General features: G+C 40.2%; 1 protein-coding gene across 1 annotated transcript in view; it reads left to right on the top strand.

Annotated features, from left to right (window-relative positions):
• ATP13A4 (ATPase 13A4) overlaps positions 1-16,902 on the top strand; it is a 120,158-nt gene that overhangs the window by 61,683 nt on the left and 41,573 nt on the right. The window contains exons 9-13 of the mRNA XM_039230349.1: positions 6,746-6,880; positions 9,278-9,448; positions 10,292-10,449; positions 11,041-11,229; positions 13,641-13,702. Of these exons, the coding sequence (XP_039086280.1) occupies positions 6,746-6,880; positions 9,278-9,448; positions 10,292-10,449; positions 11,041-11,229; positions 13,641-13,702 (715 nt within the window). The remainder of the gene's footprint in view (positions 1-6,745; positions 6,881-9,277; positions 9,449-10,291; positions 10,450-11,040; positions 11,230-13,640; positions 13,703-16,902) is intronic.

Here is a 16,902-nt window from a genome sequence, read left to right as displayed (position 1 = left end):
TGGTTGTTTCAGGTGGGAAGATAAATCTGTTCTTTTTTACTACATCTTTGCTGAAAGTGAATCTTCACCTTTTAAAAATATCCTGGTCATTTTCTTGCTTAGCTTTTTATGATGAAACATTTTGCATACATACAATAATGGAGAAAATACAATAATAACACCCATATAGCTATCACTCAGATTCAATGGTTATCAACTCATTGCATCCTTTTTTTCAACTGTCTTACTGCCTCCTTGATTCTAGATTATTTTGTAACAATTCCAAATATCATATGATTTCATTTGAAAAAATTCAGTACATATGCAAAATATAAAAATTGCTTTTACAGTTATTTATCTACGGACACCTGGGTGGCCCAGTCAGTTAAGCATCCAACTTGGCTCAGGTCATGATCTCACAGTCCGTGGGTCTGAGCCCTACATCAGGCTCTTACTGATAGCTCAGAGCCTGAAGCCTGCTTCAGATTCTGTGTCTCCCTCTCTCTTCTCTTCCTCCATTCATGCTCTGTTTCTCTCTCTCTTAAAAATAAAAAACATTTAAAATTTTTTTTGAAGAATTATACATTTCTTTATCTAAAAAAAGTAAAATATCTCCATAATTAAAAAAATCAATTTTATAGAAGTGTTCAAATTTTCTTACATGAATCACAAATGTATGTTTATACATGAATATACATTTTCAAATCAGGATCTAAATAAAATCCACATACTGCAATTCATTAATAAGTCTCTAGTTTATTTTTTATAATAATTTTTTAAATACTTATTTGTTTTTGAGAAAGAGAGAAGAATGGAGGGACAGAGAGAGAATTCCCAGCAGGCTCCACACTGTCAGCATGGAGCCCGATGGGGGGCTTGATCTCACAAACTGTGAGATCATGACCTAAACCAAAATCCAGAGTTGGATGCTTAACTGACTATGCCACCCAGGGACCCCTAGTCTCAAGTTTATTTTAACTCTACACACTCCCTCCTCCATATGTTACATTTTCCTTGCAAAATGTTTCTTCTTAAAGATAGCAAGTGGTTCATCCTGTGGGTTTTACAGTTTGGGTTATGTTGATTGCATATTCATAAAGTTATTTAACATGATTTTCTTTTTTTTCTTTTTTCTTTTTTTAAATATTTTATTTATTTCTAGGAGAGAGAGAGAGAGAGAGCATGAACAGGGGAGGGTCAGAGAGAGAGGGAGTCACAGACTGAAACAGGCTCCAGGCTCTGAGCTGGCAGTCAGCACAGAGCCCAACGCAGGGCTCGAACCCACGAACCGTGAGATCATGACCTAAGCGAAAGTCGGACGCCTAACCGACTAAGCCACCCAGGCGCCCCTTAACATGATTTTCTATTGCTTGCAATTCTTGTAAATTAGTAGTTAGATCCAAGGCTTGAGGTTTTGGCAAGAATACTTCATAGTTGATATTGTGAACTTCTTTTTTTTAAGTTTATTTATTTATTTATTTATTTTGAGAAAGAGAGAAAGACTGAGAGAGAGAAAGAGAAAGTGCGTGAGCAGGGGAAGGACAGAGAGAGAAAAGGAGAGAGAGAGAGAATCTCAAGCAGGCTCTGCACTGTCAAGGCAGAGCCCGATGTGGAGATCAGTCTCAGGATGGTGAAATCATAACCTGAGTTGAAATGTAGAGTCAGACCCTTAACCAACTGAGCCACCCAGGCAATCTGATATTGTGAACTTCTAACGGGAGGTACATAGTATCTGATTATCTTCTTTTTGTGATATTAGCAGACATAAATTCTTATGATCTAGATTACTATTTCATTCGGAGTTTCAAATTTCTACTTCTATCATACCATCTTCACATACTAAGTGGAATATTTCTGTAAAGAAAAACACCCTCCTCAACTATTTTATTACCCTGAGGTTCAGTTTGTTTAAGAAATACAGAATTAATATTTGATCATTTTCTTTTATGTACCAGCTTTCAGAATAATGGATTGATCCTCTAGCATTATCCAAAGAATTTTTTTTTTAGTATCATTATGGGTGTATAATGTTAAACATTGTTGGTACATTTCCATCCCTGGCAATTTTTATTCTTACTGTGCTCAGATTGTCACATCTTTGGTCATTGAGTGCCTCCCCAGGTTGGCTTCTGAATTCTTTTGCCATGACCTCAGTAGTCTTTGAAAATTTCATTGCTTTCTGAGATGACATGACATTCCAAGCTCATCTGGAATAATCCTGCTCCAAACTTGGACACATCCATTTTTCCAAAGAGCTCTTAGGTATGGTAGTTAGAGACCTCATCCAGAGCACGAGGAGTGCTCCTTTCTGTGGTGTAAGTCACTGTTGCTAGGCCTTCTCAGGAGAGAGATAAAGGAAATAATTTCTTTTTTTTTTTAATGTTTATTCATTTTTGAGAGAGAGAGAGAAACAGTACGAACAAGGGAGGAGCAGAGAGAGAGAGAGAGGGATACACAGAATCTGAAGCAGGCTCCAGGCTCTGAGCTGTCAGCACAGAGCCTGATGTGGGGCTCGAACCCATGGACTGTGAGATCATGACCTGAGCCGAAGTCGGACGCTTAACCAACTGAGCCACCCAGGCGCCCAGGAAATGATTTCTTAAAGATATGATACATTATGAGTTCATACTGGCATTTCTAATTCGAGTTCAGAACTATGGACTTTTTACTTAACTTTGCTGATTGTACTTTTATCTCTCCTTTCTCTATGTCAAATGTCCTGATTCTCAATGACTGCAACAAATTACTAATTTGTTCTATCCCTTATACACAGTAATCTCAGAATAGCAAACCAAAATACCCTGCAGGAATGTAATTCCTAAAACCAATTTCATATTTTGTTGAAATTCTTCTTCTGATATACCATCTGAAATGTACAAATTATACATTTTTTAAAAAAAATATGCTTCAGAGTTATTCAAAATGATTCTTCTCTGTCTGGTTATGTCGACAAACTGATAGGTTCATCTCATTCATTTTGCCTTAGATTTTTAGTGTTAGCTCTTCAAATTTATTTTTGTATTACTTTAGTAGATATTATACATAAATATATATTATATAAAATAAAAAGTTATAAACTTAATACAATTATTTATAAAATGTATAAATTATAAAGTATATAGTATGATTATATAAAATATCTACATGATTCAAAGTTAAATCCATTAAGAGAAGACATTCGGGAGTCTGGCTCCTATCTCTCCTTTTTCTACCTTGTGTACTCTCTCTATAAGAATCATTTTTGTTTGCTTTTAATTAATTCTTACATTTAAAACAAAAGTTATATATAATATCCAGATCTGTATAGTATATGTATGGAATATTATATATATTTATACTGCTGTTTAGATGACAAGGACATACCGTACACATTTAGCTTATGTTTCCTGGTGTATATGCTTTACATGCTCTACTTTAATTGAAGTATCATTGACATAGAATGTTATATTAATTTCAGGTGTATTTATATACTTAATTATGTTTCATGGAGACTCTTTCATAGAGGGATATAGAAATAGGTCTTGTGTATCTCAGCTTTATAGTACTCTTGTACATTTATTCAATCAATTCTCTATTGAAGGTTGTTTTGTTGTTGCTGTTGTTTTTTAGTTTTTTTTAGTTTTTAGTTTTTTAAGTTTTTTTACAATTACAGATAGTGCTAAAGTAAAAAGGCTTGTTTGTGCATATGTCTTTTCATATTTCCACCAGTTTATCTTTGCCGTAGATTTCGAGAAGTAAAATTGCTGAGCTAAAGGACAGATGTGTGTGTGTATTTTGCTAGATAGATATTGCCAAATTTCTTTCCATGGAGATAGCACCAGCTTGCGTTTGCACCAGTAATTGTGAGAATGCCTGTTTCCCCATGGCCTTGTCAACAGACTATGCTGGCAATCTTTTAGATTTTTCTAATTAGGTAGATGGGCACTGTTATGCGTATTTATTTATTGTTTTCTTGTTTAAGGGAATAACTTGAAACTTACAGAAAAATTGCCAGAATAGTTCAAATAACTTTCTCCCTGAGCAATTCGAGAGTAAGTTGCCGAACTAAGGCTCCATAACGCCTACGTATTTTTGTGTGTGTTTCTCATAGATAAGGACATTCTCCTACATAAAAAACAGTGTCACCATTAATATCAGGAAGTTAATATTGATATATTAACAGCAGCTGATGCTCAGCCCCCATTCAAGTTTTCCCAGTGGTTTTAATAGTATTCTTCATAGGAAGGGATTCGGGAATCACACAACGATGTTGTTTGACACGTCTCTTTAATTTTCAATCTTCCCTTGACTTTCATGACCTGGACTCCTTTCACTCTGGTTATTTTGTAGAAAGTCTCTCAATCTGGATTTGTCTGATGGCCTAATGGTGAAATTCAGATTATGCATTTTTGGCTGGAATGTCACAGAAGTGATGCTATGTCCTCAATTGCTTCCTCTCAAGTGCTACATAATTTAAATTTGTTCTATCACTGGTGATGTTAATTTGGATTACTTAATTAAATAGTATTGGCCAGATTTCTCCATTGTAAATTTACTCTTTTGTTTATTTTCATTTACTTACTCTTTTATTGTAAGTAATAAATATTTTGTTGGGAGATACTTTGAGACTATATAAATAATCCATCCTCATTAAATTTACCCACTAGTTGTAGTATCCATTGGTATTTCTTGGCTAAATTATTACTTTGATGGTTGCCAAACGGTGATTTTCTAATTTTATCTTTTCTCCTACATTAATTGTAATTTTACTGTAAGAAAAAAAGCTATCTTCTCTCCTCATTTATTTATCCATTTGCTTATATCATATGGATTCATGAATTCCTATTTTGTTTGATGGGTTATTGTTCATTTATCTTTACTTACTGTGATGCTCAAATTGTTACATATTTAGGCAGTGAAAGCCTGTTAAATTGGCTTTGACGTTTTTTCTGTCTCCATCTTGCCTTGAGCAATAAAATGTTCTGGCTTATACTTTTATTGGCCCAGACTTATAATCAACCATTTTCTTAAGGAACACTGATTCTTTCTTGGGGGGAGGAATAGAATTTAGAAACCAAAATTTGGGTACTAGGTATGCATGTTATTATTGGGGTTTCACTGCATCCAGGTCCTCTTAGAGAACAGAATTAGTGCATATATGTATATCAAATGATAAGCAAACTTATTATGTATGTATGTATTCTTACATACATGTACATTTACACATCGCTATTATTTCCCTATCTATTTATCTATTGAAAACCACCAGTTTACATTGTTGTCTCTAATTCTTTTTTTTGTTGTTGGTTTTTTTTTTTTTTTTTTGAGAGAGAGAGAGACAGCGTGAACAGGGGAGGGTCAGAGAGAGAGGGAGACACAGAATCCGAAACAGGCTCTAGGCTCTGAGCTGTCAGCACAGAGCCCGATGCGGGGCTTGAACCCACGAACCGTGAGAACATGACCTGAGCCGAAGTTGGACGCTTAACTGACTGAGCCACCCAGGCATCCCGGTGGTCTCTAATTCTAACCCAATACCATAGAGTTCATTCTAGATTTATTTCCATCTATATTTTTAAGTTGCTTTCTTCATGAGAAACCTGGCTCTCATTCACCTCATTGTATCTACTTATTCTATCAGTTCCTGCTAAGTGGAACCCATCATCCATCATTGCCGATGTTCTCCCCCACTTCCATGTAGACATCTTTTTTCACCTTGGTTGGATTCCAATATCGCACACCAGGCCACTGTCACCAAGGCGGCCCTTCTCTCCTTCCCTGAGCTCTGACACCCTTTGCCAGGCCATGTAAACACCTGTCCATTCTGCTTTAGCTCCAAAACCTGCAGCAGGTTGCCACCCACATCCTCACCCGACCCGACGTTCTGCAAGGATGCCTATTTTATTTAACCCCCCAGCTTTGGGATTGAGTAAGGAAGGAAAAAAGTAAAAGAAAGCAGACAGGAAGAAAGGAAGGAAGATAGGTAGGAGGGAAGGAATTTTCCTTTTTCAAATTATGAGTAAGAATGAGATCTTCAAATGTTTAACATGCCACTTGCATTGTGTGTGTGTGTGTGTGCGTGTGAACTATCTGTGAACATCTCCAGCAATTTTGCTGTAGTCATTTGCTATACATCTCTTTTTTCAGGAACTCCTTTATATATCTTTCGTAATGTAATATAATGAAATGTAAATTTCAAACACGTTTTCTAAATTTGCCTTTAGGTTTTTTCTCGGTTTTTATTTTATGCAATTTATTACTTTTTTTTCTTATTGTTCCCAGATTTTGAATCAGGATTGAGGAATAGTTTCCTTTTTTTAAAAAATAATTTATTTTCCAGTTGGCTGACATACAGTGTATACCGTGTGCTCTTGTCTTTGGGAGTAGATTCCTGTGATTCATCACTTACATACAACACCCAGTGCTCCTCCCAACAAGTGCCCTTCTCAGTGCCCACCACCCATTCCACCTTCTCCCCTGCCCCCCCACCCCCCACCCCATCAACCTTCAGTTTGTTCTACAGATGTAAGAGTCTCTTATGGTTTGCCTCCCTCTCTGAAACTATTTTTCCCCTTCCCTTCCCTCATGGTCTTCTGTTAAGTTTCTCAGATTCCACCTATGAGTGAAAACATGGTATCTGTCTTTCTCTGCCTGACTTATTTCACTGAGCATAACACCCTCCCATTCCATCCACGTTGCTTTTTCATTGATTTCCAATTAAGCTAAATGTTGGACTATGTTTTTGTAAGAAAAAAAAATCTGACTCGACTGTACCATCTCACACTTTCAGGTGGAGTCCAAGAGCTGGAATCGCGCTTCCTGGTACCCGGAGATCTATTAATTTTGACGGGAAACAAAGTACAAATGCCATGTGATGCCATCCTGATTGATGGCAGCTGTGTGGTAGACGAAGGCATGCTGACAGGTATGGTTCTGTCTCATGACTTACAGCCTCGGCAAGCTCTCCCAGGTTCCTTCTCTATCGCAACAACAGTGGCAAAGCATGGGGCTTGATGTGGGACATTCCCCCTCCATGAGTCTTACTTAACTTAAGGGTTCAAATCAAAGCTGCTTTTCTATGAGCTAAGTTTGTTACAGTTGTAATTTTCTGAGTGCATTTTCTTCATGAACAAAGGGTATTGCAACCCTGTCATTTTACCTTAAAAGACTGTACAGATCACTAGACATTGCAGAATCATCCATGACTTTTATGTTTAGTATTTCATATAAAATATGTCTTCTGATGAACTTTGAAGATACGAAAGCTATTGCTGACATACTGAAACCCGGAAGTTCAAGTCCAAGCTCTTCCTGGCTCAGCTTGAATATGTCAAAAAGTTCATGACAAAGGATTTGGCACATTCGCTACTTAAAAATACACACTGGGACTTTGGGACTAATTGCATTTCATTTTTAAACAGCGTGCTGGAGCGGGGAGGGAGCTTAGAGGTCACTGCATTTCATGGATATGGAAGCTGAGGTCCAGAGAGAAGTGACTTGCTCAAGGTCACAGTGCTTTGAATTCTCACGAGTGCATTTGAGGAGATGTTGTGCCAACATTTCTGTGAGATAAAGAAGAATCATAAAGCCTTTTTCACAGATGGACTAAGGGGCTGAGAAGACGCACTGACATACTGTTGTTCCCACTAGAGCCCAAATTGAATCCATTTCCCCTGGACAGACCAGGAAGGCATGAAATGGAAATAAAATGTATCTTTCTTCTATGTACATTTACCAAAAAATAATATTTTTTATTAAAATCTTTTTTAATATTTATTTATTTTTCGAGACAGAGAGAGACAGAGCATGAGCAGGGGAGGAGCAGAGAGAGGGAGACACAGAATCCAAAACAGGCTCCAGGCTCTGAGCTGTCAGCACAGAGCCCTACATGGGGCCACTTGCCCCCAATTTTTTTTTAATGTGTGGCAGGCCAGGTTTCTTTCTATAAGGATCTGTAGATTTGTAAAAATCCCTTAGTGCTGGGGCTTCTGCGATGCTAAATACCTTTCTCCTGGCCAAAAGTGGCCCTAATATACTGGGACGTATCTCTGACTTTGTACTGCCCACTCTACAAAGGCCAATGGAAGACTTCACAAGGTTTATTCCTCACAACAGACCCTAATTGCTTCCACAACTTCATTCACCAGCCTGTATTAGTACTTCAGCCCGCTGCGGTCTGCTCCTTCCATGTCACTGGCAACAATCACCCGTGCCCCAATTGCCAAATCCAATGGATTCTTTAGATTTCTCTTCTTGTTGACCTCTCTGCTGCTTCTGATGATTCTGACCATCTTCCCCTTTGGAAAACTCTCTTCTCCCTAACTGTGCAAGACTGCACCATGGCCCCATGTGTCTCATGCTGTTCCTGATCATCGATGGTGCTCAGAGCTATGTCCTCGTCCTTACACTTGGTCCCTCAGTAATCTCCTCTCTCCTGTGGCTTTAATCATAGCCTGTAAGGTGGCAAACTCTGACTCAATGTCACTGGTCAAGGCTTGTCCCTTGAACTCCAGGCTCAAATAAATAAGTGCACGACCTCTCAACGTAGCCATTCCACAAGGCATCTCCAACTCGTGGTGACCATAGGCAATTCTTTCCTCCTATAATTCATGTGTTGATGACGAATGCCACCCTCTGCTCGTTCTCCCAAGTCAGGAACTGGGAAGCCATTTTGTATTTCTCTATTCCTATGACCTGCCAATATCAAATTCTCCCCAAGTTTTGTAACTTCTTACCTCCTCGTTTCTCAGATCCAGCACTTCCTTTTACTCCCACTGCCTACTGCTATAATTCAGACCTTGTTCTCTCCAACTGGATGTCCAGCCTTCTACCTCACCAGACTTCCATCCTTTCCCTGTACTGCGGACGGAGTGCTCTCTCGTACATGAACATGACATTACTCTTCTGAAGAAAACAGTTAAATATCCCCCCACTCCCTTCTGCCATGAATGCCTACAGAAACCATGTAAACACTTAGGCCCCCCCTGCTTTGGTTTCCTGCACGGGACTCATGGCCCCTCATTCCCACACCCCACATTCTGGACAACACAACCTGCTATTCCCTACACAGATTTTTCTAGCCTTCCTTAGTGTCCATGTTTGATATCACAGTATAGTATTTATAATACGACATTGTTCTTATTTGTCTACAAACCTCCTACAGACAATATTGCTTTCTCCTTGCATCCCTAATACATAGGGTTGCCCTTGCCACGCACGGCAGGCTTAGAACAAGTGTCTTCCGCGTGCCAAATGAGTACATGCGTGATTTAAACGAGGGAAGGCACCCACCTCACAAAATGAGATGTTTGGTTTTCTGTAGGAGAAAGTATTCCAATCACTAAAACTCCACTGCCCAAGACGGAGAGCTCCATGCCCTGGAAAACGCAGAGTGAAGCGGACTATAAAAGGCATGTCCTCTTCTGTGGGACAGAGGTTATCCAAGCCAAGGGAGCAAGCTCCGGGACCGTGAGGGCGGTGGTGCTGCAGACTGGTGAGGGAACGTCTCTTCTTCTGTTTTGTTACTTTAATGAAATAGTTTTGCTTCGTGTGTCTAGTGCCTGAAATCTATGAGGTAAGGAACAGTCTTTAGGTAACAAACCAAGCATATGTCAAGTCCTATATTTTAAGTGTGAACTACCCTATCGCGTATTCCTTTTAGTCAAAATGACACTGATGATAATAATTACTCTTTACATGTTTCGTAGTTTAGAAACTCTCTCCATATATCAACCACAACATGGCAAAGATGCTTGTTCCCACTTCATCCATAAATAGGCTGAGGTCAGCACAACCTGAGCAAACTTTAAGAAGAGAATCACACAGCTAGTCACCGACAGAGCTGGGTCGAGTACTCTAGATCTTTTTAATCCCAAATCCCAAGTTTTTTCTAGCCAGGGTTAGAAATTGAAAACTTGACGCTGAAAAGTATTAGAAATTAAGTGCATCAGTATTTCCTGGGTCATATGGTTTAAATTCAAGTAACGTGTGTGTGTGTGTGTGTGTGTGTGTGTGTGTGTGTGTGCGTGATTTCCTTAAACTGAAGTTATATTTGGAAAGGCTGGGTTCTAATCCCAGGGTGGTGGTTTCTGATCCCTGAGACTCATTGAAATCGAAAGTTGAGGGAAGAGCGATCCGAGAGTAATAGGCTCTGACATAGGTAAGATATTTCCATTCCAGCATTCAGGTATTTTCCCAATTATCCATTAATTGTGTTTGGGTTTAAGCACTGTTTCAAGATCTCTAGAGGAAAACAAAGGCCACGTTGAGGCTGAGAGATGCACTAGCAGGAGGATTTGTCATCCTAAGAACGTGGATTGTGTGTTTGTTACTTCAGGATTCAACACTGCAAAGGGGGACCTTGTGAGATCCATTCTGTACCCGAAGCCAATGAATTTTAAGCTCTACAGGGACGCCATCAGGTTCCTCCTGTGTCTTGTAGGGACAGCAACCATTGGGATGATCTACACTTTGTGCGTCTATGTGCTCAGCGGGGTAAACTGCTTTTGTGGTTTTACTACATGCACACGTACACTCATCTAGGTATAATTTATACTCTGCACGTTAACCTTAGTCTCAGCTGTGGTTTACAAACCTGGGAAACAAAGCCAAACACTGAAACGTGCATATGTACTCGTGGTTCCCCAATATGAGCGGCTGATCCCCAAGTCACATTATAACAGTCAGAACCAGAGGGGCAAAACACTGTTTACTGAGCTTCCAACAGTGCCTCTCGTCTTACACTGCTTTTTCATGTTCAATCTGAGAATATGCTTATCCCAATAATGTAGTATTTTTTAGTTATGAAATAAGGAACTGAAAATAAAACCTAGATACCCAATGTCGGTGAGGCCATGGCAGATTTGTACCTTGGTCTCTGCTGGTAGCAGCATGAATCGTTGCAAACTGTTCCGTTGCACTTTGGAAAGTCCATGAGCCAGAAACCATTCATACTTTTTGACCTACTCATATCATTTCTGGGAATGTGACCTAAGGACGTAAACAAAAAGGAGGAAAGAAGTCACAGGCACCAGGCTGTTCGGGGCTGATTTACCTGCAATGGCTGAAGGTGACTTTATGTCCCAGGGGCCTCCGGAGGAGGTGGTGAAGAAAGCCCTAGATGTCATCACGATTGCCGTTCCTCCTGCTCTCCCTGCTGCTCTGAGCACAGGCATTATCTATGCCCAGAGGAGGTTGAAGAAGAAAGGCATCTTTTGCATCAGCCCCCAGAGGATCAATGTATGTGGACAATTAAACCTTGTCTGCTTTGACAAGGTATGTGTGTTTCACCCTCATTATCATTGCTGTTTTTTATCATCGTTGCCATCAGGCAGAGGTGCTTCCCACTTTTCTGGGGCGGCAAACATAGGATGTGTTATCTGGCTTCATTTCGTCTCTGGCTGGATGTGTGGTCTAGGAAAGGCACATCTCCCGAGCTCCCAGATTCTGGGGGTGAGAGGAGGGAGAGTAGGTACTGAATCGGTGGATCTTTGAAAGTCCTTCCAGCTCCAATATCTTATAAAATAAATTAAGATAGCATTCTGTCCCTCCCCAGGCAAAACTGCCTTTTATGCAAAACTTAAACCCTTCACTCTGGTCCCTACTTGACCACTACCATGGTCAAGAATATTGCCTAGCGGATATTCAGTGCTCAATAAATATTTGTTGATCTAATAATGCATACCTAATAATGAATAACAATAAATAATGATGAATAAATAAGAAGAAGAGTAAATAATGAATGAATTAAAAAAGGAAGAATTATTTAACCATGTTTTGCTTGCGTAATTGGACTTGGTTATAGGAAAGCCCCAGTCAAATCCTTACTGTATTTTCCCATCGGTAGTATATTGCCGAAAATTATCCTTGATTACACGCAAGTTATTCCCAACCAGCCTCTTATTTTACCTTCTCCTGAATGTATTCTTTTGGGTCTATACTGGCTGGGTGGGGGGTCGGGGAGGGCTGTGAGAGGGTGAGATAAAGGTGTTTTGTGTCCAGGTCTTCATTTATAAAGGTGATTGATGACTGTAGACAGAGCTCGATGGCTTTGAGAGAAGTTTAACGTTGCAGTTCACCTGGTGAGGAGAGGCACAGCTCACCCCGTGGGCCACCAGAGGAACACCGGGCTTGGAAAAATCAACAAAGCAGGAATGAGGAGATGCTCCGGCCAGGCAGGGCAGGGCAGGGTAGGCAGCTGATGATTGGCTGGTTTAAATGATTTAGATGAGCTTTGGGCTGCAGGGTGGTCTCTGCACTTGGCCCTGGGATGGTGAAGGCAGAGGACCATTGCCTCCTGAGGAGTAGGGACCAGGAGAGGATTAGTTAGTTTGCATGTCAGAGGCACGCTGAGTCCCTTGCTGTCCCTGAGAATTGGCTAACCCAGGAGATGCTGTCTTTTCCTTAGGTTTTTTAACGGCGCCAAATCATCATAATATGTAGAAAATTAATACAATACACGGGTGTTATAGGCAGGTGAGTATGGGCAAATGAGTGGATTTGGGAAAGCAATAGAGCTTGTCGTTTTGACCAGAGCAAGACATTAGTAACGGCAGAGGTTGGTACGCCTTTACTATCTGGCTAAGATATTTGTACATACTCTTCAGGCAGCGCCGAACCTTTGAAAGTGGTTTTTGTTTTTGTTTTGCTTGTTTCATTGTTGTTCTCCTCTTTCTTACCTTTGTTGTGGTAAAACATACATTGCATAAAATTGACCATGTTAACCATTTTTAAGTGGCTTTAAATGCATTTACACTGTTGCACGACCATCACCGCCATCCATCTTGAGAATTTTCCGATCCTTCCTAAGCATTGAAGTTTTTTGGTGACAGAAAATTAATAGAATCAGAGCTGTATTAAATGGTTACTGGAGTATCAGAGAGACCTACCACGTTTCTGCATTAGTTTGAGATCCAATTAGCATAACAAAGAATGTTCTATTTGCCAGGTCATCTCATCCTTGGACTTGGCAAAAGAAGCAGGGGTGGGAAGAATCATTATGACAGGAATTTGCATAAAATAAGTAATAATTAGGGGTAATTATCATTATAATTTGCTCTTAGTCTGTGTCAGACATTCAATTAAGCACTTTATTTGTATTATCTAATTTGATGTTCACAATAACCGTATCGAACTGTAAGCACACTGTACAGGTAAGGGCTGTTCAGAGGGATTAAATAATTCACCCAGGTCATACAGCTGGGGTTTTAAATGAGTCCAAGCTCCTCACCATTATCCGGCACTGAGAGAAATACCAGCAAACACCCTCTTTTAGCTACTAGGTGTCAAATAGCAAACCACCTATGTAGAGCAGGGCAAAAGTCTACTCCCATTACTTATTCCTGACGACATACGTCTATCCTCAGCTATAAAAACTGGGACTCACCCATTTTATAGCTCTTACAGGCTTACCCCAGACTTTACCATTAGATCCTCCCAACCAGCCTCTGAAGTTTATAAGACAGATACTGTTTTCTTCCCTTTATCGCCAGCTTGGCGATACAACTGGTATGAGCCATCCAAGCTTCTGCTGAAGACCCCAGATACCCACCCCACTGTGTCCTTCCTTGCGGTGCTGATTTCAGTAACGTGTTCGTGACATATTTCCCCGTTAAAACATGCCATATGGGTTGTCACTATGGGGCTGCCGAATTTTCAGAGTAAACCGAGCGCTCGTTTCTGTTTAGACAGGCACCCTAACCAGGGATGGTTTGGATCTCTGGGGAGTCGTGCCCTGCGATAGGACTGGGTGAGTACCTGGGACTGAATGCATTGGAGTTTCTCTTTTCCCAGAGAAGATACTTGGCATTTTCCCCTGAAGGTTAACAATGAAGACCTTTGGCTTCCGAACAGTGGTTGCCGGAGTGCCTTCATGTAATTTCTCTTACGGACCACTTCCAAGGCTTATTAAAACACGCGTGCCTCCCTACTGCCTACCCCTGTACCATGCCATTCTCAAACCTGGGAGACGGAGGGGTTTCCAGTCTGTGCTAAAATGTGATTTGCAGGAGTTTTAATTTTTTTAAGATTTTATTTATTTTTGAGAGAGAGAGAAAGAGAGACAGAGTGTGAGCGGGGGAGGGGCAGAGAGAGAGGGAGGGAGACACAGCATCCAAAGCAGGCTCCAGGCTCTGAGCCGTGTCAGCACAGAGCCTGAGATCCTGACCCAAGCCGAAGTCAGAGGCTTAACCAACTGAGCCACCCAGGCGCCCTGCAGAAAAAATTTAAAAAAATGTAATTTGCTGTCAGCATAACAGTCAGGCACCTGAAGTTGTCCCGGTGTACCTGACTTGGAGAGTACCTGGACACTGTCCCTCAGGGAGGTAGTGTTCCTTCTACAGACTGAAGCCTTTCAGTTTGCCAGGAGGGGGAACGCCGCACTGACTTGTTGACACTGAGTTTCAGGAAGAGGAGCAGCTGCGGAACCGTAGCTAATGTACTCATTTTCCTTGGTATTGCACTTCTGGAAACCCCACCTGTTAGTTGCGGGGGAACTCCTTTCTGGCCAGAAAAGACTCATTTTTGGCAATTTTCAGCTCGGGTGGTATGATTTGCGTGTCTCTCTTGTGTGGCCCTCTTGTGGCCATGTCTGAACTTTGCATCCCCCCTCTGCTTTTCCTGGCCACTACTTCCACTTGCGATCAGAACAGGAAACATCTGACGTTTACATTTTTTTTTTTTTTAATGAAAGTATTACTCCCTCACACTCACAGCCTCCACCACAAAAGCGTGTAATACATAAAGGGCACATTGTGGTTCTTCTTATATGCAGGTATAACTCATCCATAAAATATTTTAACGACGTGTGTAATACACTTTCATATTAAAATATTATTTATAAAGAAGTCTATTTCCTGGGTTAACAAATAAATCTTAGTGCTCCAAGCCACTTTAATCCACAGAAGAAACCTCTTATAAGTATTAAACGTTCTCAAGTTCTTTTCATTTTCTCTCAAACATGGATTTAGATATAGACCTGGTCTTCCTGTTCATTAGTATGTTTCTGCTTCAACTTTTTACAAAAAGTGTATGTATTTATTCAAATCCCTGAGCTTCCTGAAAGCAGTCAGTCACTAATTTATATTTGTGTTCCTACTGCTATAGCATTGTACCGGGCACACAGGCACACCTAACAGGTGCACAGCAAATGTTTATTTAATTAAAATGAACTTACTGTGTTCCATCTTTTTTTTTAATGTTCCATCTTTTGAATGCTTTTCCACTTATTGAATTCAGGCATCACCTTATTCACAAAACTATTTCTAAAAGTAACCTGTCAAATTTAAATAAAAACATTGATACAATGTTTAGGTTATTGATTGGTTACTGAAGCCTGCTACCCTCCTTCCTAAAAGGGAAATTTAAAATTTGGGAAAAAATTGCCAAATTTAATTAGTAACATCAGAGAAAACCTACTCAATACTAGGCAAGAAGTCAGCATCTGACTCACAGGCTATTAAACATCATCTTGTAAAAGGTAAGCTCACCTTTAATAATTCTTATCTTTTCCAAAAAGAACTGCCCAATGTGCCAGATACTTCAAGAACCATTAGAAGGCCCCCTGGGCTACTTGACCAGGATCAATCATAAACATTCAAATAAAAATACAGGAACAAGGATGAGAGAGAGTTCTATTTATTTGTTATACAAACCAGAGATTGGCCCAGTGCCCAGGAACTCAGAATTATATATTCAGATTGACATAGTAATGACAATATGTGTGCCATCTTAAAAATAAGATTTTTTCCCCCTGATCTGTGTTTGCTTTTCAGTGTGAGCTCAAGCTTCTGTGTTCATCACAGTGCTGGTGATTGCTTAATGTGTACTGAAATACCGGGGGACATGTTGAAAACCACTAAGACAACTTGAACTACTGATATATAATAATAGATATAGTCAACAGGGTCTATAATCAGCCAAGAGGTTTTTGAACTTGCAGGGAAGCTTAAACGAGGAAGCCAGGAAGAATTACACCTGAATTGTGAGTTAATGCTGCGGTGTGGATGCTTTCAAGAATAAAAGACTAGAGCAAACAAAAACCATTTTTAAAGAAAGGCAGTGTCCATACCATGGGAAATAATAATCTGATCCTGGAGACCACGCTTTAAGACAAACTGTGACAAATAAAAACTTTTCCAGTAAAGAGGAATTAGGATGGTAAAGAGGTCTGGAAACTGCATGATAGAGGTACAGCTAGAGGTGCTGTGTAACCCCAGAGGAAGAAACGATAATAGGGGTACAGCTGGCCTGGCCCACAGGTCTGAAACAAGAGCAAGTAGACTCTGACTGGCTCCTTGGAAGCTCCAAGATTTTGCCTCCATGTGGGAAGCATCTTCAGCCCCTCTGAGGTTGCCCAAGCAGGGTGGGCTGCTTTGTGGACCTCCTACTCTGCTCCACACATAACACATGACAGCAAGGCTTCGAAGGACGGCCTCTGGTGAACCTGAGACTGCACTTGATGACTTAAACTCTTGATGACTTTGTGAAAGAACCCTGCATGTGACATTGGAGTTGGACCTCAGTAGGTTTTAGATGAGGCTACTTTCCATTAAAAAAATGATAGTGATAATGGACATTAGATATCAGGATGGAAGAGAGGGGATGCAACGTCCTTTTAAAAAAAAAAAAGTTTTTTTAAATTCTTTATCATTTTAGTCTTTCAGATTTCCAGTAACTAACTCATTTATTCACTCATACATTTGTTGAATGTCTACTGTGGACCAAACATCAGATATGTTGGAGAGAAAGATGGAAAAATCCATGCCTTCCCTTAAGGGCTGAGTGAAGGAGATACACATAGACACACACAGCCATAAAGGGAGCTAGCCCGTGCTTTTCACAGCGTTGGAAATGAAGTGGTCTGGTAGTTGGGGTCGTAGTGGATATGCTTCAAAGTAAGGGTGATACTTTTAGTTTTCTATACCTCTGGGATTAAGTCAGTGCCAGAGA

The sequence above is a fragment of the Hyaena hyaena genome, unplaced genomic scaffold, assembly GCF_003009895.1.
Source record: "Hyaena hyaena isolate Hyena2069 unplaced genomic scaffold, ASM300989v1 scaffold_45, whole genome shotgun sequence".
NCBI classification, from domain to species: domain Eukaryota; kingdom Metazoa; phylum Chordata; class Mammalia; order Carnivora; family Hyaenidae; genus Hyaena; species Hyaena hyaena.
This window is presented reverse-complemented; position numbering and strand designations above follow the sequence as displayed.